The 23720-nt window shown below is 36.0% G+C and overlaps 1 protein-coding gene across 2 annotated transcripts in view; it reads left to right on the top strand.

The window, feature by feature from the left end:
- Positions 1 to 23720, top strand: part of LOC109072050 (receptor-type tyrosine-protein phosphatase gamma-like) — a 74961-nt gene that overhangs the window by 24368 nt on the left and 26873 nt on the right. For both annotated transcript variants that reach the window (XM_042758766.1, XM_042758767.1), the window contains exons 3-6: positions 13416 to 13595; positions 16246 to 16394; positions 20567 to 20662; positions 22744 to 22810. In XM_042758766.1, the coding sequence (XP_042614700.1) occupies positions 13416 to 13595; positions 16246 to 16394; positions 20567 to 20662; positions 22744 to 22810 (492 nt within the window). The remainder of the gene's footprint in view (positions 1 to 13415; positions 13596 to 16245; positions 16395 to 20566; positions 20663 to 22743; positions 22811 to 23720) is intronic.

Here is a 23720-nt window from a genome sequence, read left to right as displayed (position 1 = left end):
TCCCCACATTAGCGCTGTACTGTAACTCAATATAAACTACTGCTTAGAACTTTTTAAATATGACTATTTGGTCTCTCTGTCTCTACATGTGAGTTTGGACCACTTTTCCCCTTTTTGCTGATGCAATTTGTCCGTGCTCGGCATAAGCTGTTATAATTTTTTACTCTCTCCCATGTGACACAACAAATAATGTTGCTATTTTTGTGACAGATGCGCCTGCAATTCTGGCTCTGGCAATATGATCTTTTTGGAGCTCTGTTCAATACCGTGTTGCTTTAGAAAATGACATATCCAAGTGCTAATTGTCAGGTCTCTTTAATTGCTGAGACATACCACTAATTGCCTGTCAACATAATGTGACCACCTTTGCAGCTGCATATGTAAATGACTTCATAATTAAACACTTTTCATTCTCTTCATAAATGCAGATTTATGTAAAAGTAGTTGTTAGATGTAATTAGATTTAAGAAGACAAAAAGACTCTATATGCACTGCTAGGTGTGGATTCGAATGAGGAAGGAGCCCAGGAAATGACTGTAGAGCTTGCAAGGTGAGATTTGATTATGGTTTATTTAAAATGTGCGTGTGTGTGGAGGTATTTTTCAAAAGGGACAGATAATATGCCACACTGCAGGGTCTCCCCCAGGAGGTATGGGCACGCATCATTACTCATATTTTTCCTCTCATATTCTGCCAGGTTTTCATTTTCTTCTGCCAGTAGTCTCTCATTCCCACTCCTTCTCTCTCTCTCTCGCTCCCCTTTCTACCTCTTTCCCTCCCCTTTCCTCTTGATATGTCTGAGCAAATATTCACTTTGTGCTAAAAAGAGAGTAGCTGTGTTTGACAGCCTTCATCGTCCCAACATGCTATTATTACAGGAGCAGTTTGCGTATTTTGTTTACATGAACTGTTCAACATTTTAGGGTGAATTCTGGGTCATTTCGGTTCCATTTTTAACTGCATAATAGTTCATAACTTCAAAATTTAGGGATTATGAGCTAGCTAAGGATTTCAGTGGTCGTTCCCAGGCATTTATGTGATGTAAATGCAGCACCATGACAGCCTGTTGTGGTTGCGTGCTAAAATAAGTCAGATCGACATTCCCCAGAATCATTTTTCTGTGTCCCTGGCAACCCTCTGTGATTGATGGGTCAAGATGGCCAACCTAGATGGTTATGCAAGACGAGTTCTCATAATTTGCAATGATAAATTGCTAAGACGGGAACCAATTTGTGTGAGAAATCCGGCTCCTATATCATCCTCGAAGCTTTTTGTGGCAAAGTGCCTGTCCTTTCTGGAAAAAAACAAGTTTTATTAAGAATTCAAATGAGATAGGATCTGTTTAACATAATGGAATATAGCGCAACAGAAGGAGATGCTTAGAATGATCTTAGATGTTTTCTGGTTACTCAGAGAAAGGAGCATGTATCCAAAAGAGGATTTGTATTCCAGGCTGTTTAAAAGTGGAGTGAAGTAATTGAATGTTTAGAGAAAATATGCAGTGGTAGAAATTCTGAAGAAAACTGCATCATATATGCATAATTGTGAAGATATCTTATACTCAGGGCCATCCTTACCTGACGCGGGGCCCGGTGCGAGGTAGGGAGCGGGGTCCCCCTTGGTTCATTCGCGATCACATTCCAGGGGTGGGGGTTGTATTTTCCTCCATCCATTTTTCCTTCTATCCCGACAAGTGCTCCAGTCCCTGCTGCAGACAAACACCCCCAGAACAGGATATTACCACCTCCACATATATATATATATATATTAGGGGTGTAATGGTACACAGAAGTCACGGTTCAATACGTTGGTTCGGTACAACAGGAAAAGGCAACAAATACCCAATGCTATTTGTCTTCCATTTATTTTGAATAGACAGTCGTGCTACATACATGTAGCATGAGCAGTTGTTGATTTTAATTAGATAATTATGTAATTTCAAGATTTAAAGCAAAAACAGAATGGTCTGACTTTTGATTTGATTATGCTACTTAAAACACCTGCACAAAACAAAAACTGCAGACAATCTGAATGAAAATGCAAATTTATTCTCTGACAGCAGGTGGCGTTTATGGAACAGCAGCGATATAACATTTCCTTGATTACTGCTGTAAACAAAGCAGTGCTGCAATATGCATTATATGCAGGTCAGTGTAAAAGAAAATGCAATCAAAACCTTTCTGAAGATCGTAAGTTCCCCTCTGAGATACAATCATATAACTCACCACCCCCGATTCAATATTTATATTTTTCCTCCAATATTTTGCACATTGCAAAAAGTTACCTTGATCTCCCTGTTATGGTATTTTCTCCTCTTTGTGTCTGCCTTAAGCATTTCTTGCTTCTGTTAGCCTCCTGTTTACAGACTTATAATAATGAATTTTCTACACAAATTACATTTTGGGAAATGATCGCAGTGCAGTTTGTGTGCAGTTCCGGAATAGAGATCGGCCAAAAAAAAAACTGATTTTTTCCAATTTATGGCTGGTGGACGGGTGCATCTCTAGAGCCCGCAACTTTCCCACACAGCTGATTTAAAACAAGCAGGCGGTTCTTGGAGCTCTTGCGTGCCATCTGAGCTCACCGTTCTTGTTTTGGGTTGGTGCGTAGATTGTCTCTTCTTCTGCTCTTTCCTGTTGTGACGGTTAGCGTTGCATTACCACGTACGCACCCCTTCTGGATTGATTGCTTGTGACTGACTGCATTCGTCGTCACACTGCATGAACCAAGCCGTGACTTCCATACCATTACACCCCTAATTATTTTATTTTAACAGTGGTGAAAATAACATGTAAAAAACTCCTGGGAATTCTTCATATATTGGCAAATATCCACAATTTAATGGAAGTGAAATGCAAGTTGCATCATCCCTGTCTGAACTCTTCAAGGCAAATTAAAGTTTCCTCTTTTATTTCATGGTTTTATTTAGTAAATAATTTAATCATTTAGTTATTTGTAAAAGTATCAGCTTTAAAAGCACATTTCAGTACCATAAGCAAACGATTTGTCAAGTCTGTTATTTTTCAGAAGTCGTTGCTGTATTTGTCATATATAAAAAAGCATTTGAGATGGACTTGAATTGAAAATGTAGTTTATTAACAGGTAAACTCTTTGAGTGTGTGAGTGTGTGAGTGTGTGTGTGTTTGTGTGTGTGTGTGTGTGTGTGTGTGTGTGTGTGTGTGTGTGTGCAAATGATTGACAGGCACAGAGAATTTCTGATTGGCTTAAAAAGTGCATGTTAGACTGTTGACCTTGACTGTTTTTGATTATGATCCTGGCAATGTCATAGAAGAGACATCTCTTACAGTCATATCTGTCATGTAATTCTGTCAAAGAGCACAGTTTGTGTAATTTGTTGAGATCTCTATGAATTTACTGGTTCTACTAGTAAAAAAAAAAAATAAATAAAAAAATTCCTTTCTACGAGTGTTATTGTTTGTAGCCATATAAGTGCTAGAAAAAGCTCAGATTGGTATTTAAGTTTAAGCAGTTACGTGCAGCCTGGCAGGCTAAGAGAAATCTAAGGTTACCCTCCCTGCCAACACAAGGGTTTTGTTAACGTGACCCTGTGTGAGGAGGGATTTGTTTGGTGAAACCTTCCTCCCCACCCATAACATAGCCTCTGCATACAATGAAAGTGATCATATCTCTCTGTCTGAACAGGAGGAGAGGAAATGAACACACTGGAGGGTGGACTGTAGAACATGCAGCTACATGCTAGATAGTTATTGTCCAGAAAATACCAGATAATTATTGACCTTTTAATTTGAATTCACAGTTAAGTTTCTTGTTGTAGTTTTTCTTCTGTGTGAATCCTTCTCACAGCGCCCGTGGCTACAGCCATATCCTCGGTTATTCATAATTCATGATATGCCGGAATAATAGAAGAATACATAAGAACATATTCTTTATTATAGATGCCCAGAAAAATCACTGTTCCTGTTTACTTCCAAATATTTTTACGCTTTTTGTCATCAAAACGTATTCATAGTGGAGACAGGACTTTTTTTTTGATCACAAGATCCATAAAATACTATTAAGATTTTGGGAGTTGTAAAATCAGTAAAGAGATGTAAATGCAATTAAAACAGAATGTTCCAAACCATTAAACTTCTAGGAACTGAAACCCAAAGTTTCAGCCTCCTAAATAAAGTTTCACAGGGTGTGGGACAGCATTCAGTTCACTTGAACTCTCCATATAACTACTCAGAACAGGAAAGGAATTTTTTTTACATAGTAAAGTATCTTAAGATGGAGGCTGATAAATCTAAAGGCGGACCTTGTTTTGTCTGGAATGCCATTCACCAGCTAATTAGACGCAAATAGACCTTTGATTTATCATTTCCTTACTGTTTCACCATGCAAGTGGAACGCAGCCAAGATAATTTAGAAGAATGGGTGAAAGATTAGTGTTCTAGAACATGCCATTCTTGATATAAAGGAAGCTTTTAGACGGATTATGTATGAGTATAATATGCCTCACAACACATCTCAAGAGTAAAAACTGCAGTACTTCAACAGTTGGGGGCCTGTGTGATATTTTGAAATAAGCCTTTTATGCTCTCCAAGGCTGCATTTATTGATAAAAAATGAGTAAATATAATTAGATTTTAAAATAATAGTTTTTTTTTTTAATACATTTTAAAATATGATTTATTCCTGTAATGGCAAAGCAGCCATTACTCCAGTCTTCAGTGCCACGTCATCCTTCAGAAATCATTTTAATATGCTGATTTGGTGCTTATTATTATCAATTTTGAAGACAGTTGTGCTGCTTAATATTTTTGGGGAAACCATGACACAAACAGCATTTATTTGTAAAAACATAAGAGTCTTTACTATTACATTTAATCAGTTTAACATGTCCTTGCTGAATAAATATTAAGTATCAAAAATAATAAAAATCTTACTGGCCCCAAACTTATGAATGGTGGTATAAGTACAAATCAGTTCTTATGTATCTTATTGGTCATTGATTTTTTTTTTTTTTTTTTTGTCAAACAACTGTTAGAGTCATTTGAAGAGACTTGAGAGACTTTTTTCACCTGTTTACTTTCCACTAGTTAAAAATCATGTGTCTGATTGCTTAGAAAAGTATTATTATAGCTTTCCTCAAGCCACAGGATTTGAGGTATCATTCATTCCTTTTTTTATTGCCCTAAGACTGTTATTTTTTATAAGCAGGGCCTTCAGTTTTTACCTCATAACATGTCTCAGATATGAAATGTCATACTCTGTCATACCCGTACTCTGAAAGTGTTTTTCATTCCAAAAAGTTTCAAAGCTTTAACAATTTTCTGCGACTGAACAGCTCAGAGTAGTTAAAACTAAGATCCTCTTTCAAACAATTAGGACAAGAAAAGAGGCATTGTGCATTTTCCATTTTCTTTGTATTATTGAAGACGTTTTGAGGTAAATGTGAGAACATTAAAGAAAATTGGCTTGGTTACAAAAGCAGTCATAATGCATCCAAACAGCAGTTGTAATTTAACTCTTTAAGATGCAAAGTATTTTATATCTATATGAATTGTTTGGAATAACTAAACTTATCTTGATTTTTGTAGAGTCCATCAAACTGATTCAAACATTTGAATTGAATTATTAAAGGAATTCATGCACGCTTACGCTGCTCCAGACACGCATGACTTTCCTTCATCCGTGGGTGAAATTTAGGAGAAATTTTAATGAATTATATTAGTCACTCTTTTCCATGCAGTTACAATGAAGGCTCGGGCTTTCAGGTCTTAACAAGGATGCAAAAACAGCATTAAAGTGTCATAAAATTCAATTCATGAGTTATATTTCAAGTCTTCTGAAGCCATGGGATAGATTTGTGCAGACCTCCAGAGGGGCGGGGGAGTCAGTGAGATGAACTTGAGAACTGAATCATTTCACATGCCTTCAGAAGATTTAGTCATATTGACTACTTGTTATACTTTTAATACAGTTTTTCTTTTTATGTTTCACAGAGGAAAGACTCTACGTGCTTGAAATGAGGGTGTCTAAATAATGGCAGCATTTTTGTTTTTGTGTGATCTAATCCTTTAAGACAGATTGTTTATTGCTTCTCATTTCTCTTTGAATTAAGAACATTTAGCATATTTTTACCATGAATATTAATACTTCTAGTTCTAGTCACCCATCTGAATATGCATATCTATAATCGGTTCACAAAGATTTCCCTTGACTAACATGTTTAATTCTTTTTGAAGCGTAACAATCATTTGCTTGTTCATTTATGAGTCACTCCTCCAGTGAAGCTCATGGCAGGCACAACTAAGTCTTTCGAATAACAAGCCTCTTTTACCGAATAATGCTTTACAATCTGTGACCGAATCTCATTGATTTGTAACTTTGCTGTACCTTTATTTGTCCAGATTTAGATCCGATCTGGCCTGTTTTTCGCATCATTTGCAGCTATCAATGACCCTGGAAAAGTGGCAATAACAGCAGGTCTCCCGTTCAAACCCCAACCAGCTCCACTGTCACTATCAATCGCATCAGCGTCGCATGTTTGTTTCCTGTCGACCGTGCGCGGTGTACAGACCACAGAGGGTTAGATTGAACACGACTGGTGAGCGGAGCCTTGCCAAAAAGTGTGACGGCTGCCAAAGCTTGCGCTACGTGTCCCATTTTCTCAGGGGGGACAAAACAGACATGACAAGGCAATCTCCACACAGTCAGCGTTCCCGTGGCAACCACAGTCAGGTTATTTATCTGCAAGGTTAATGGGATTACGGCTGGTAACAAAGATAGTGGATTGAGACAAACATGTGCCCGTCGGACTGAAGGGAATGTGACACAGAGTGGTAACTGTTGAGCTAAATGACTCAGCTAGCCCAAACAGATGGTGCTCAATACGTACACGAGTCATAAAACAGTTTTATGGCCTGCGTTCCTGGTTTTTCCCTCCAAAAGAGATCTGAATGTTGCACTGCATATTTGGAAGCATTTGCATCATCTTGCCTGCGGATGTTTTACTCACAGTTGATTCTGATTTTCGCTTCTTTGTTCTGTTACGTAACGCTGTAATATGTTCCAGAAAGTTCCATTTTTGTCTCATTTATCTATAGAAGATTGTTCCAGAAGTACATCTGGGTACTCATTAGCAAACTTGAGACAATTTTCCAGAAAAAAAAAAATAAATAAATATATATATATATATATATATATATATATATATATATATATATATATATGAACATAAAATTAATAATAATTAAAAAATGCAGAAGATATTAAAGCATTATGTTTGTTCCCCTTATTTTAAGCAGGAACCTAATTAAATTTAGCTACATTTATGCACATTTTGATATATAAACAAAATTTAATGTATGTGTCATGTTTTTATTATTATTATTATTTATTTTTTACTGAAACAAAAGATGAAATACTGATTTAGAATATTATTTCTGCCATGGACTGAGACTTCATTTTCGAAAGAAAAAACAGTTTCCTTTTCTCTTAGGAACAACACTTCCAGCCTCATGTTTTTGTAATGTTAGACTTTTGAACAGATGTTGTAACTGACATCCTGTGGTTCGTAGTCACTTTTTAGGGATCCGACAGAGTGCCTTTGCACCTATCTTTACAGGGAACTCACTCCTACGAAAAACAGCTAAATGTCTTCTGAAATTGAATTGAAATTTCTGCTAGAGCATAGTGCATGTAACCAAAACCTTTTTCCTCCTTTTTTTGCAATATGGCAGGTCAAATCAAACCCACCTGAATTCCAATTACCGTCTTTTCAAGAGACCATTATCACTGATATGCACTTACTTTTTCCATCAGCGATTTGATATTTAGAGGCATTTGCTAAGGCGAGCATTATTATCCTTGCTAGGGCCAGAATATTATAGTCTTTTTTTGACCAGGACCTGTAAGTAACTACCCTAGCAACCACATGAGCAACGTTTTACAACATTTTTCTAATTTATTTCGTGTGATGCTTGTTAAATAAGACTTAGATGATAATCAGATGTCATTTTACAAGATTATACATGAAGAAATGTAGATAATTCCAAATGGGCTTTCAATTTCTTTTGCATTTGTTGATGTTGAATTTGCATCTACGGACTTGTATTGCATTATTAGTATTTTTACACTATCCAGTCCCTCCATCTCTTCTTTCATTCATAAATTCAGGCCTTAGGGCAACACAAACATCATAATAATCCTAGATGTGTTTTTATCATCAATAAAATAAGTTACATACAGCCACTTCCAGTTTCAGTCCCTAGTTATTTACAATTAAAGTTTGATTAAAAATAAATCAGAAGATGATATAGTTGTGTATCTCTTTGCATTGCCAGGCCTGAGATAGACGGGGGGAAAAATTTTAGTTTCATTCTCATTATCATTATCTCGCTCCTCCCGTCTCTTTCTGGGAATCAGATCACGCAGAATTAATCCAATTAGTGTCTCTGTTAATTAGCCTGCTATTCCAAGACTGAGATATAAATTAGAGCTTTCAAATTGTTTGGTGAGATTGTTCTGAACACTAATTAAAATGCAGTGCGAATTATATGAACTGGCAGGACATAAAAGATGAGTTATTTCTTGGCTGAAAGAAAGAAGTTGGGAAAGTAGTCAGAATTAACACACAGCTGCAAGACTGCAAGTACTTCAAGTCTCCTATTGAATCAGAAGCAGTCTTTTATGTAGATGAGGCGGTTATAGGTTTATTGATATTTCTGTTATATACAGAAAGGCCACGAGGAGTGTAATGGCTGCTAAACGGTAATATATCTGGAAAGGATGATGAGTCATACAACATGCAATTATCCAAGTCGATTTATTCTGCTATAACTTTTATATATTGCTGCATAAAAATGTTTTATATAGGAAATTTGTGCATTTGATGGGTAAAAGATGTCAACAAACCCAATGGCTTGCTGCATGAGGTGTATTGCATTGACTATTCACACTTGTATATGTTAGTGGAGTTTATTTGATGCAAACTCACATTTAAATTCAGGCAAATCTTAAGCTTGTGGAGCACCAATAAGAGTGGAAGTGTTGCAGTGTAATTGCATCTCTCAGGGAACTGTTTGAAAATACACATATGTAGTGCACACGTCTCACATTGCCTTGATGTTGGAGTGTCAATGAAAAATTCAAAAGGGCTTTGAGGCATATATCATCATCTTATGTTCCATACCATTGCCCTTAAATGCACTGAAATGTATTCAATCAGAAATTCTCAACAATCAGTGAAAGGTGATGAAGTCATCAGAGTCTAATTCATTCATTTACTCTGAGAGTGAATACAAAAGCACGTAAAAGTCTCATCTGTAGCTTTCAAATGTCATTCGCACTTGCATATTCAATCAGGGTTGAAGGGTATTTTTTCAGTTAATAACTTAATATTTCATTAAGTTAATGTTTCATTCTGTTCCTTGCTTTAATGATACACTAGCGTTCAAAAGTTTGGGGTCAGTATGTTTTAATGTTTTTGAAATAAGTCTCTTACCAGGGCTGTAAGAGAAAGAACTTTAAAGAAATTTAAAAGAACTGTATTTAAAATCTTAATTCCTGTGATGGGAAAGCTGAATTTTCAGCAGCTATTGCTTTAGTCTTGATCCTTCAGAAAATGATCTAATATGCTGATTTGGTGCTCATGAAACATTTCTGATTATTATTAATGTTGAAAACAGTTGTGCTGCTCAATAATTTTCAGGATTCTTTGATAAATAGAAAAAAATAAAATAAAAAAGAATAGCACTTATGAAATTGTACTAACCCAAATATATACATACTTGAAAGGAATAGTTTGGGCCAAAATGTGACTCATGTGGTTCCAAAATTTTATGATTTTCTTTCTAATATGCAGCACAAAATAAGATATTTTGAAGAATTTTCAACTGTTTTTGTCTGCACAATGACTATTATAACAGTAAGAGAGAGTAAATGATGACTGAATTAAAGTTTTTGGATGAATTATACATGCAAGTCCCATTCATTATTTCCTCTGAGTTTTTTTTTCTCAGTCTGTGAAGAAGAGTTAATAGGTTTCCCCTTTGTGTTGCTGAAAATTTGTTGTGATTGAGAGAGCAAGACACAAGAAGACACGACAAAACTGTCAGCTATCACCTTCCCTCAACACATCTCTCAGTGTGATTTGATGGAAGCTGTTGCATCCTGCAGCTCGTGAGCCACATTGTCTGAGGTGACCGGTCATCAGATATGTATAAGGCCCTTAAGAACAAAGTGTTGAAGTGAGGGAGATGTTGAGCGACTCTGATGACGGCTGGATGTAGTGTCACTGTCACAATTGAAGACGCCGACAGAGCTAATTGTTTAGTCTGTGACAGGGAGAGATTAAATGGTTCAATGAAGATTTGTGGACTGTCAGTTAGATGGACACGGATGCCATGCAGGAAATACCATGGACCGATAGCTTAGGATGAGAACCACGTCTTGGTCTTTTCACAAAGGAACCCAGATGACTAATTAATTAGGAGATCAGAAGGCAGAGGGAATTCGTCTCAGCTGTGCACAGGTGTTTTAAATCTATTTCAGAGAAGATGGTGACCTGCATTGCTGTGGGGGCTTATGTCAAAGCAGGATGAATCTGGAGGAGAGATTGAGTATTCCAGGTGAAGTGTCTTTGTGCAGATCCTGCTCCTGCTGGGACAAAAACCCACAGCTGGTTCGGGTGCACTGTGCCAGCACTTAACAAATCAGAACACAGGAGTCTGGCCCAAGGAGAAATCAATGGGGAGGTGGAAAGGGGTAATCCAGCATCCATCTAAGAATCATATTAGCACCGAGACTCTACGCCTGGGTGGAAAAAAACAAGTGGCTGACTGTCGTCTGAGCTGCCAGCCTAAAAGCATAGACGCAGAACCCTGAGGAGATACAGTGAAAGCCAGGATAACCCTCAGGATGTGTTTAATTGGCTTCTGACATTGGGGGAAAAAAACAGTGCCAGATTGTAGCTTCAATTCATCATTTTGGACTTGGACAACCGTGTTGTCTGAATGCAAAATATTCACAGCTGAAAAAAACAGTTGCTGGAAAATTGATGTCAATTAGCAGAGCTCCAAGGAGACTTCTGCACCGTAGCGGTGGGCTAAGAACTTTGGAATGACCTACTTGTCCCCTCATTAATTGGGTAAGAGGAGTAACCTTTCCTTATAAGAGGAGAACCGTGACTTCTTCTGTCCCAATGGAAAGTGATCTGACCTTAATCTGTCAGATGGAAAAGAGAGCACCCCCATTCTCTTGTGGTCTCAGTGTTCCTGTTCCAGAGACCTAGGTGCTGGGTTGAAACTGGTCAGGGCATCTCCGGTAGCTTTCAATGTGTGATTGCTTAGTCCACTAGTGTTTTGTTTTATTTCATTTGCATTATAATGTATTTATCTGCACATTCAGGTGGTCTTTATGAGTGAATCATTGAGTCATTCAGGCAACAAAGTCGCTTCGTTTAAAAGCATCAATTCATTCAGGAACACAAAAAGCGATTGTCACTGAACCAATTAGTCAAAAAATCGTTGATTCTTTCAAGAAGGGAGGCCACTGCTGTGCTATGTTGCTCTGAGATGCTACTTCGATCTAATGATTCTGCTTTGAATTTACTTGGAACTATTTTCATTAATGGAGCAAAAAAAAATACATAGGGTAACTGGCAATATTGGTGAAATATAAAATACTCAATATTAACTTTTTTGTAAAGCATTAAAAGTGTGCGCTACTAAAGCTTTTTGAGGTGTTTGATTTGTTTGGTTGATGTTAAAGCAATTTTCCATACTCTACTTTCCACCTACGACCCATGTCAGTCATACAAACCAAACTCTTGCAAACGGACTCATGTCTCAGAATATCAATAGGATGTCATACAGTCTATCGATGGGGAAAATAAACCTGACTGAGCTCAGTTGGGAGTCAAGAGACTTTTAGCGCAGAAGATTAGAGACAACATCATTCTTGACACCACGATCAGACCCTTAAGCCCGAGGGCAAATCTAATGTGCCGTCTTTGAACCTACAGCATAAAATACTTTGGTTAGAATTCAAAAACTGCTTCAAAACACAAGTCCATTTTTGACTATGCTTTTGATTGGCATGAAGTCAGTGTGTACACAAGATAGCATTGTGATGGCAACCGTGCATCTGTTGGACCAATCCCATGAGGTTTTTTTCCTTTCCTCCCACTTTTCACTATCTATGCTGGGAGGAAACTTCCTGCCAGCAGTGCTGATGATAAAATTATAGTGGTTAGTTAAATTTCGTACCTTCTTGTGACTAAGAGTATTCAGGTTGCCATAGCAAAGTCTGTGTAATCTGACTCTTGGAAAACAGGTCCCAAAATTGGAGTGATTAGCTTCAGGCGCCCCGTAACTGCTCTTCAGAAATTATAATAACATATTGCTGTGTACATTTGTCCTTGCAGGAAGCTGAAAAATGGTGATTAAAATTAGAGTTTTCCTTTGTAAGATAGTTTGCACAGATTGTTAAAGAGAAACACACTTGTTTTTACTGCTCTTAAGAGTCCCATCCAGACATATAGCTGTTTACCGCAACCCTCAACATGTCAAAGATTATTATTCATTTACTGTGTGCGAGACTTAATTTGATGCGCAAAGCATTAAGCATTAGGAGGCAATTTACATACACCACTATGACATGGACTCTGATACGTCTGCCACCACTGGTAATGAAACCATTCATCAGTTTAGCGCTGCATGTTTGCAGAACATGTGTGCTCATATTTCTCTGTCTTAGACCAACACAGATGGCTGATGAGTATCAAATGATAGCTCAACAACATCACGAGGAGAGGGATTTATGTGCAGAAAAGTTTGCATTGCATTTGTGTTTTGCTAATTCAGATTTACATTGCAAATGTGAACTTTTTCTCAACTGCTAGACAGAGATGAGTCAATGTTTAGTCAACAGAGGAATAATTAAATTCAGTCCTGGTGTGTGACATGATGCACTCCATCTAATAAAGCATTTTGCAAATTCAATTTTGTTTTTTAAAGTTTTAATGATTAGTCATGCTATTTTTATGTATTAAGAGGCGTCATGCTAACTGAGAGACCGCTTGAAATATTTTTGCTTTTAAAAAGTAATTTGCCACACCACAGGACCTTTTAAAATGGCCTAGTGAAGGAAAAAGGTGATTAAAAAGTGTGAAGAAATGATGTAAAATATATACTTTCCATTACATATTAATAGAAATATTACCCTAAAATCATGATTTTAAAAAGGACTTTATACATTAACTACATGATTATATTTCTGAATGCTTAAATGTCTCATAATTTATGTTAAGGTTAAATTTATGGTGCTGCATACATACTTATAATATATAACTTGAATGCTTTTGAAGTTGCTTTCAAGCATCTGCCAATGTGTAAATGTGATGCAAATGTAAAGTTTCCTATTTATTTTTCAATTTTCTTTCACAGGCACTTACGGACCACGAAGGTGGCCCTCCGCTTATCCAGAATGCGGGGAAAGGAATCAGTCTCCAGTGGATATCCCAGATCAAGACGCCCAGGTTTCGCAAGAGTGCCAGGAGCTCACCTTGGATGGCTTTGAAAACAAGTCGTCAAACAGGACCACTATGAAGAACACAGGCAAAACAGGTTCACCAAAGAATGAAACTCTTAACAATACTTGTCTGGTCTCTTATTAAAACTTTGACCATTATTGCACTCTTAGCTTTAGGCCACTTTAATGTTAAAAATATTTCGAAATAATTGCACTATAAGAAACAGTTTGCAAGTGTCCCATAATGACAGACAGTTGCATCAGGTCTGAGGGAGTTTGAAAGTCAAAGTCCAAGGAAATATCAGACATGCTCACCACCCTGACAAAGTTCCTTTAAGATCTGTTATGATGCCTTGCGGATATGGAAATCTGAGCAGCGTTATTATTATTATTATTATTATTATTTATTGAAGACTTAAATTTCCATTCAAAAGTTTGAGGTTTGAGGATTTTTTTGAAATGTTTTTGAAACCTATTATGCTCACCAAGGTTGCTTTTATTTGATCAGAAATACAGTAAAAACATATATAAAAATGTATTTTAAAATGTAGTTTATTCCTGTGATGCAAAGCTGAATTTTCATTAGCCATTACTCCGGTTTTCAGTGTCACATGATCCTTCAGAAATGGTTCTAATGCTGATTTGGTGCTCAAGACACATTTCTTATTATTATCAATGTTGAAAACTGTTTGTGGAAATTTTGATACATTTGCATGATTCATTTATGAATAGAAACTTCAACAGCATTTATTTGAAATAGATTTTTTGTAACAATGTAAAAGTCTACTGTCACTTTTGATCAGTTTAATGCAACCTTGCTAAATATGGGACCCTGGATCACAAAATCAGTCTTTTTCAAAATTGAGATTTATACATCTGAAAGCTGAATAAATGAGTTTTCCATTGATGTATGTTTTTTTTATGATAGGACAATATTTGGCTGAAATACAAATATTTGAAAATCTGGAATCTGAGGGTGCAAAAAATCAAAATTTGTTTAAATGAAGTTCTTAGCAATGCATATTACTAATCAAAAATGAAGTTTTAATATATTTATGGTAGGAAATTTACAAAATAGCTTCATGGAACATGATCTTTATCCTAATGATTTTTGGCATAAAAGAAAAATCAGAATGTTGACCCATACAATGTATTTTTGGCTATTGCTATAAATATGGTCCAGGGTCACATATAAGTATAAATTTCTTAAAAAAAAAAAAAAAAATCTGAATCTGAATAGTAGTGTGAATGCATGTGAATAATTTGACTGAAATCTATACTGTCATCATCAAAAAATTAATTAATTAATAGAAAGGTTTTCCATTTTCCAAATGTATAAACTTATCTACTATAGTCTACCTTTTGCATTTCTTTTGCACTCATTTGTAGGAAAATCATTCCTTTTTGGCCTACAAACCTAACACCAGCCAAGGATGCTGCACATTTCAGATGTTGCTATCTCTTGGTTTTAATTAGGTGTAATTTTGAGAATGGCACACTGTAGAGCACTATATTTACTCCTGAGAAGGTTTTTGGAAATGCTCGCCAGGACCATAAACACGCTGTGGCATAATTACCATAGGAGCTTTTTCTACTGTTTACAGAGCACAGCACAGATCCTTTAAAACCCCAGCATCGCGAGCGTCTCCTGAGTACCACGAGTCTTTAGCCCAGTGTGTGCATACAGTGTTGTGTGTATTCACCAAAACATCCGATCTCTCCACAAACATCCCCCATATCTGCCTTAATCAGTTTGTTTGTTCTCACCCCGACGCTTTAGTTTACTTAAGAATTAAACTGAGATCTCCACACGAGAGTGTTTCTTTTGTGAGATGTTGCTGAGTGGTTCTTTGTAGTTCACTTTATTTTTTTTTTTTTTAGACTCAACAAAGGACATGAATAGGCCTTGACCAATTCTTATGGAGTATGAGCATAAGTGTTTTATGAAATGAAAACAAATTAAAGTCATTTAAATCTGATTTGATGTGAAATATGTAATTGTAATGTAATTGTAATTTATGCTCCCTCATATCCAATCACAAAATGCAGAGGCAATTATAAGCTATTTGTAAGGTGATTCTAAGTTGAACATTTAATAAATGCATTGTAAAGTTGATGTTTTTATGATCTGACTGTGAAAATGGTTAATGTTCTGGTTTATTAACAATTGGGTCAGTAATGCTGCAGATGATGCTCCTATTTGACTTCACTTACAGTTAAATGGATTCAAATGTCCAACAGCATTGAATTTGGCTAAGCTCATTAATTAGCCTTGAAAAAACAAGTTGCATGAAGTAGTTATCCTGTTTCTGCAGAGACTACCCAGCAGAAGATATTTCAATTTGTTTACCAATCCAAGCTTTGAAGAGTCAAGAGGTCATCTTTTAATGCGGTATAATGTGACGGTCTGTGCCAGGAGAGCCCATGGAGCTCATTTTGATGTGTCCGCTCTGGCCTGCAGAGTACACACTCAGTTTCTTCTGCATCATTATTTGTTTTAAAGGTCCTTTGTCAACATAAAAAAGACAAAATTCCTCTGGAGCATTTTACAGTCTGAAGAAAAGTGGGATATTGAAATGTATATACATATCTGCCTGCATGATCTGTTGTTGAATTGCACAGCTTAAAAAATACATATAATTGGGCATAGTCTTAGTTTTACATACTATGGCTTATTAAATGTAAAATTTATATTTATTTGTTAAAGTATTTAACTCTCTTATCTGGTCTTCTTTTTCATTCCAGTGTCTATTGTTCTAAAGAATGATTACTTTGTGAGAGGGGCCGGCCTACCTGGACGCTTCAAAGCAGAAAAAGTGGAGTTTCACTGGGGCAGCACCAATGGATCAGCTGGTTCTGAGCACAGTATCAATGGAAAGAGGTTTCCAGTAGAGGTGAGTGTGTCGCATTATGTCCGTAATGTTAAGTATGTTAACTACACTAAAAAAAAAACAGTTCCAGCTCCATTTATTCAGTGTAAATTTAAGAGGCCTTTTCTATGGGTCATTCCGTGTTAACTTAACCATTGGTCCCCAGTTCAGTCATTTTTACCCCCCTGTAATCTGGCTCAAATCTCAGGTGAAAATTGTTGTTTTGACAAAATAGTGTCAAAAATAGTGGATTACTCAGTCGATATACATCCATGACATTTAATATTTTGGCTTTCATCACTATACATGTTTATCTGTCTTCAGAAAAAATATTGACAAAATCAAAAATTTGAGCTGGGGAAATTTCTGAAATTTAGTTGATTTGACACAGAATTGACCATATGTTAGTGCCATCCGTACAGCTCTGGAAACCCAATCAAAATCTCAAATCTCACATTGACAAAGAAAAAAAGGTTGTGTCCGGTCTCAAAAGGCTTAAAGGAGTCCATTGTTTCTTTACAAAACCCTGTTCACAACAGTCCTTGTGAATAGTCCTTAAACCACCCACTTTAACATTTAAAAAATCTTATTAGGAATGGATTTTAGACGAGGAGGATAACATTACTAAAAGAGTTTCTTCAGTAAAGTTCAAGGATTCCACCTTGACTTGAGTAGGTTGAAAGTGGAGTACTAATCTGCGCTAATTGAAGAACTTCTCAATGAAACTGGGATCGATTGTGTTTTATTAACTTGATGGTGCGGCCGCTACATTTCCCTGAAGAGCAAGGATATTCAGCTTCCTTCTCACCTCAGGGTGATATCTTTTAAAATGATCTGAGTTTTGGTCTTCTTCATCAATTCATCTTGGTGTGTAAATGGGCGGAATTCGTTCTATTCAGAATTATTTCAATTGTTGTAATAATTATTTTATAATAATGCAATATATATATATATATATATATATATATATATATATATATATATATATATATATATATATATATATATATATATATGAATAAATAATTATAAATAATCTATCTATCTATCTATCTATCTATCTATCTATCTATCTATCTATCTATCTATCTATCTATCTATCTATGTTTTATAAATTTTGTGGATATGAGAAAAGAAGTACTGAGCCCCCGTGCTCATCTCAGTCTACTGATGAAAAGCCTTAGTCTTTAATTAAGTGTATTTCCTATCCATGCCTTGCAGGGTAATTCTCCTTGTTTTTTTTAACAATCATACAGTTCAAAAAGTGTCTCTTTTACCTTGCAGATATTATTCTGTGCACGATTAGTATTAATGCTTGATTGTTAACCTTCTCCATTTGCCCTTGAAAACACTGGATGCACATTGAAGTTTGAGAGCTGTGCGAGACAAAGTTAGGTGCACTGCAATTATTTTTTTATTTTGAGTGCATAGCCAGAGAATTCAGAATGGACTACTGCATTCAAGTTAAATATCGTTATGCAATCACACATTATATGCTGGAACGTGTTTAGTCGAGTGTATGCTGGCCTTTTTTGTTTGTTTGTTTCTGCACATGGTTTCTGTCCTATTTTGATTCATTAACTGAACGTGTTTGTGCTGTGCTTTACTCTCGGTCACCATAAACTCTGTATTGGCTCTTGAAGGAAGCTAATTGGCTAATGAGGTTTAGTGATAAACGAGTAATATATTTCCCCCTGTGAAGACAATAAATGGACACCATTAAAGTCTGTGATTTAATAGAGGCATGAAGGAGACTGATTGGTTTTCATTAAAGACTTTAACTTTGTTCTTTTTTCTCTTTATTAGCGGTTTAATTCATTGTCCACCCCTTCTGACATTGTCTGGTCTTAATTACTTTGTTTGGAGGTTAGTTATCTGTTGCGTAGCTTTTGCCTAAAATGCCCTGGGTTCCTTTGACATGTCTTTTGCCTTGCCAAGGGTGTACCAGTCTCTGTTACAGAAATAGCTCTTTATTTCATTCCCTTTCATTTCAGTGTTCCAACAAGGTCAGATTATGTGCAGAGTAGAAATGAATGCTAACTGTTTGAGCCAAACCCTACTGGCATGTATCCATGATCTAGCAGTATTTCTTTTCTATCAATACAGTGTCTACACAACAACAATTTAGAGGATGGGAAAGCAAATTCATTTGTATTCATCAGTCTAAGTTTGGTGGAAATTAGCTGGCACAGAGGTCAGACGACCTGGGCCGGCTCCACCTCTCTGGCAGCACTTTCTCATTAGACAAATCGACTTTGCTCCATAAATCCCATTTTACACCGAAATACAATTGATGTGTATCCGTACCCTGCTGGATAGCCGCTTAGCATTATCTAGCGATTTAAAACCCAAACGCACTGAAGCCAGAGACTGAGAAGAGATGCATCCAATTATCTCTTGATGACTTCTTTTGACCTCTGGCTCAAATCTGGCACAGTAAATTAAACTACAACATCAATAATGTTCATTTTATTTTTTGGCCTTTTTGCCACTTTTATTAGTGTTGCTTGCCAAGGCAAGCATCAGCTTGAGTATTTAAATGAACTCTTAACCCGAGGTATTAAACTTCAGCAAATACTGTTTGCTTTAGATGTTAACCCCGTGAAGCCTGATGTGAAATTATAGATTTTTGGAATAGTTGGAACAGTTTATTGAAACTTTAGATCAAATATTTGTTTAAAATACTAAAAAGGTGGGGGGGTGCACGTGTTTTATGTTTTGTATCACATTTGATGCATCAGGCTTTTATGGCTTAACTCTACTGTATCATATCTGAAACATCAACATGATCAAAAATCTTCTGAATGCAGTTTTAACAACAACCACCCCTTCCTCTTCTCAATGAAGACATGTGATGCAGTGCTAAACAGTCTCTTGCTGTCGGTGCTTGTAATGATTTTTGCGTCTTTCTCGGACACTTTTAAATGATTCCACACTCTGCCGTCATGTTTGCTGCATGTAGTGCGCACCTCTATTTGATCACGTCACGTCATTGTTTGGTACAATTTATTCAGTCTTTTTGCTTATTTGGCCAAAAGAGCTTTTGTTGCTATTTTCGGCCGTATAGTTTCGGTTGCCGAACATTCGGTGCATCCCTAAATTCATATCTAGGGACCAGAGTGTTAGTATGCAACTACAGTACATAAAAAAAGTGTTAAAAAACCACCCAGAATGCCTTAGCAACCACGTACCAGGCCAATATTATATATGTAACCTGTTTGTTATGTAGTTTGTGTCATATTTTTTACTATGCATGTTTTACTATAGCAACTTTTTCTAGCTTTTAAAAGGATGAGTTTGATTGGACACAAAGCCTCTGCTTTATTTCTTTAAAAATTTATTTTCCTGTCCTGAAATGTAAGATCATATGGATAGTTGTATTTTTTTCTTTGCATTTAGCATTCCTCTTTCTTTTTCTGTCTGCATTGTTCTCAACTAACTGCCGCGCCGTCAGTTGAGAACCAGTGGTCTGACAAAATAAGAGCTTGCTATTTTTCTTACACGCACCATTAAATGACCAGGGAAATGTGCTAAAGCGAAGTCCACAAAATAAAATGAAGAGAGAACAACATCGGCAGGCAAATAATGCCGCCGCATGAAAGGCTGCCAGAAAACAAGCTCAATTGGAACGTGATTGTCATAGCGTGGCTTAATCTTATTCCCTGCATTTCAAAGATCTCTTTCACGATTGCTCAGCTGCGGTGAGCTTTGACATGCCATTCATCCTGCTTTCCTTTCTCCCCTTCTCTGTCTTTGTGCGATCGTCCCTGTTTTTTCTGTAATAGTAGATTTAACATTTATTTGACACATGGCACTTTGTGCGTTTGTTCAGAGACAATGTTTAAGGCAACAAAGACATGTTGTTTATTGCTGAGAGGATTTGCTTCCGAGGTTCGCTTTCTCCCTAAATCCATCCTCAGAGAGAAAGTGTATAATCCTTAGTTGTCTCAGATGTCAAAGTGTAAAGTGATGGGAGAAGTAGCATATGCCAGACATGCCGTTATTGTGTGTTTGAATATGATGAGAGGAATATCAGTTTGTGAGGATTTGACAGCGTACTGTACCAATTTTGATACCACAATGCTTTGTGTTTACCAAGCAGGAAAGTCAAAGCAGAACATTAGTATGAGCCGTTTCATACCCTGTCAAGTAAGAATGCAGTTATAAAACCATGTTTTCATCTCTTTGCCTCATAGATGCAGATTTATTTCTACAATTCAGATGATTTTGACAGTCTGAGCACCGCGATAAAGGAGAGACGAATCATCGCCGCCATGGCTGTCTTCTTTCAGGTGAAGATATTCTTTGATTTTTGGGGATTTTCAAATGTTTACCAGTCTGTGAAATAGGGCTTTATAGCTCATGGTACCAGAGACTAAAAACATCAGATAGATTTGGGTTGGGCCCATGTAGCCTCAGGGCCTATTTTCACCATTAGCAACAGGTAGAAGAAAGCGCAGACATCTTCTGCTACCCTCTAGCCATTTTTCTCTCTCGCTCTTCTCACAGTATAATAGAATAAACTTGTTTCTTGCTTCAGTTTCAAAGAATAATGAGAGTCCATGGGGCAAGGCATTGCAAAGGGATAAAAGTTAAAGTACAACTAAACTGCTTCAGAAGTGTAGCTGCAAGACTTTGTGAGTGACTAGCATGATGAAGTGGCCTTGTAACCTTGTCTCTGTGAACAATGACATGGTGTAACAGAGGTCAAGATTTAGCTGGTTAGCATGGCCTCTTCTGGTAGATGTAGCTAGCCATGTATTCTGATAAAATAAATTTTCATAAAATTGTTTTATGCTAATAGTTCAGTATATTAGGGGCATTATTGTGATTTATGGATAAATGCCTGATTATGCAGGCCCAGATGGAAAAAAAATTATATAATATAATATATATTTTTGTTTGCCATCTGGGCCTGCATAATCTGACTTTTATCCTCTAGAAAGGAAGACTTTCTTTGCAAACTTGCATTTATATGATCAAAAATACAGTAAAAAATGTAGAACTGTAAGATGTTATTACAATTTAAAATAACTGTTTTCTATTTTAATATGTTTCACAATTTTATGTATTCCTGTGATGGCAAAGATGGTAATGTGCTGATTTGGTGCTCAAGAAACATTTATTATCATTGTCAATGTTGAAAACTGATTTTTGTTTGGAAACCAGGATGCATTTCCAGATTCATTGATGAATAGAAAATTCAAATAGCATTTATATGAAATAAATCTTTTGCCACAATTTAATGTAAATAAAAGTATTCATTTCTTTTAATATATATATATATATATATATATATATATATATATATATATATATATATATATATGTGTGTGTATATATATATATATATATATATATATATATATATATATATATATATATATATATTAAAAATTATATTATATATATACTTTGCTAACCCAAATATAAGTGCATAAATGCAAATGCAAGCTTAATTTTTCTGCGTTGCTCCATAGAACCCCATTGTAACTGCATCACTGCAAACATTTTTCTTTTTCAAACATACCATTATGCTCCTACCAGCATTGTCTCCTGTTTGTTTATTTTTACTTTTCAACTGTGACCAATGTTCTTATCAAGGGTGAAAATGGCACAATTTCCACGGTTTTCTTAATGATTCAAGCCAAAAAATAGAAGATTTGTGGTGCACAGCCTCAGTATTTAGAGAGGCCATATGAATTTATAGAAGGCTTAACAGGTCAGCGTGATGATCCGTGGAAATAACATAAGCTTTTATAGCAGCGCGGCACCCTATTCATTCCCCTTCATTCACAACATGCTTTGCACACTCACATACAGTAGGTTTTTACACACCTTAACTAATTTGACAGGCCTATCCTTCACGCTGAAAGTGGAACGCAGGTGTGTCCTATGTTTATCCATTGACAAACACTGAAAGAATAACCTATGCGGGTGGACTTAAACTCTTTCGCCCACTTGTGACAGCGTTATGGCTTACCGCTATTAGTGCTTAGACAAATGGTGTCATGTGGCGTGTGACATGTCCGTTCCTTGGGGTTTTATATAGTTAATCGATGTGGAGCTCCTGTATTGGTGGTTCCCTTGGGCTCTTTTATTGCCACCTTGTTCAACCAAATGAATCCTCAGAGAGCACAAGTGAGTATATTTCATCTCTGACCTGAATGAGCTTCTCCATCAACCTGAATAAAAAGTGCTTATGTCAGCGTGCTCTAGTTTTTAATGTTGCATAAGCAGAGAACATAGAAAACTTATGTTCGATAATAGCAGGATTTAAATGCAGCTCATCCTTTTTGTATTTCTTTAAAATAGAAAACAGAATAATCGCTAATTTCATGCCACATTGTTCTGTTTTTTTTTTTTTTTCTAGGTGGCGAAGAAAGACAACATTGCAGCTGAGCCCATCATCACAGGTCTCAAACGGGTAGTTCATCACGGTAAATGTTGCCATATAAACAGATTTCAGAGTGCTCAATTATAATAAAATAAATACGTGTAATATATAATAAAAACTGAGCATCAAGCCTTAGCACAAAATATGTTTTCTACCAAGAACCATTTTTTGCTGTATATACATAGGGTTATAAGGCTCATAATACCAATACAATATATTGGTTCTAATAGAGGAAAAGTGAAGCTTTTCTAGGATCTTGAAAGCAAAGAGACAGTTTTCTAAAAGAATCATGAATTACAAAAGGTTCTCTTTTGGAATTAAAAACATGGAATCCACATAATGAAAAATTAAATATGAATTTTGAATTGTCTTTTTTTAAATAAAAGTGAACTACTATGAAAACATGCACTAGTGTTCAAAAGTTTGGGTCGGTTAGTTAAAAAATTAATTTAAAAAAAGACTGCAAAAACAGTAATATTATGAAATATTTTGCGATTTTTTATATATTTTAAAATGTAATTTATTTCTGTGATCGCAAAGCTGATTTTTTTTTCTGCATCATTACTCCAGTCTTCAGTATCACATGATCCTTCAGAAATCATTCTAATATGCTGATTTGCTGCTCAAGAAATATTTCTTACTATTATCAATGCTAAAAACAGCTGTGCTGCTTAAGATTTATGTAGAAACCATGATACGTTTTTCAGGATTTTTGATGAATAGAAAGTTCAAAAGAACAGCATTGATTTGAAAGACAATATTTTGTAACATTATAAAGACCTTGACTGTCACTTTTGAGCAATTCCATGAATTTTTACCTATTAAAAGTATTCATTTCTTCTTTTTTTAATCTTACTGACCCCAAACTTTTCAACAGTAATGCAATTGTAAATGTGATCAAAACTATTTGCAAGGTCCTAAAAGTTTAACATGCAATCGCTGTGTCTATTGTT

This window comes from Cyprinus carpio, chromosome A6 (assembly GCF_018340385.1).
Source record: "Cyprinus carpio isolate SPL01 chromosome A6, ASM1834038v1, whole genome shotgun sequence".
Taxonomy (NCBI): domain Eukaryota; kingdom Metazoa; phylum Chordata; class Actinopteri; order Cypriniformes; family Cyprinidae; genus Cyprinus; species Cyprinus carpio.
This window is presented reverse-complemented; position numbering and strand designations above follow the sequence as displayed.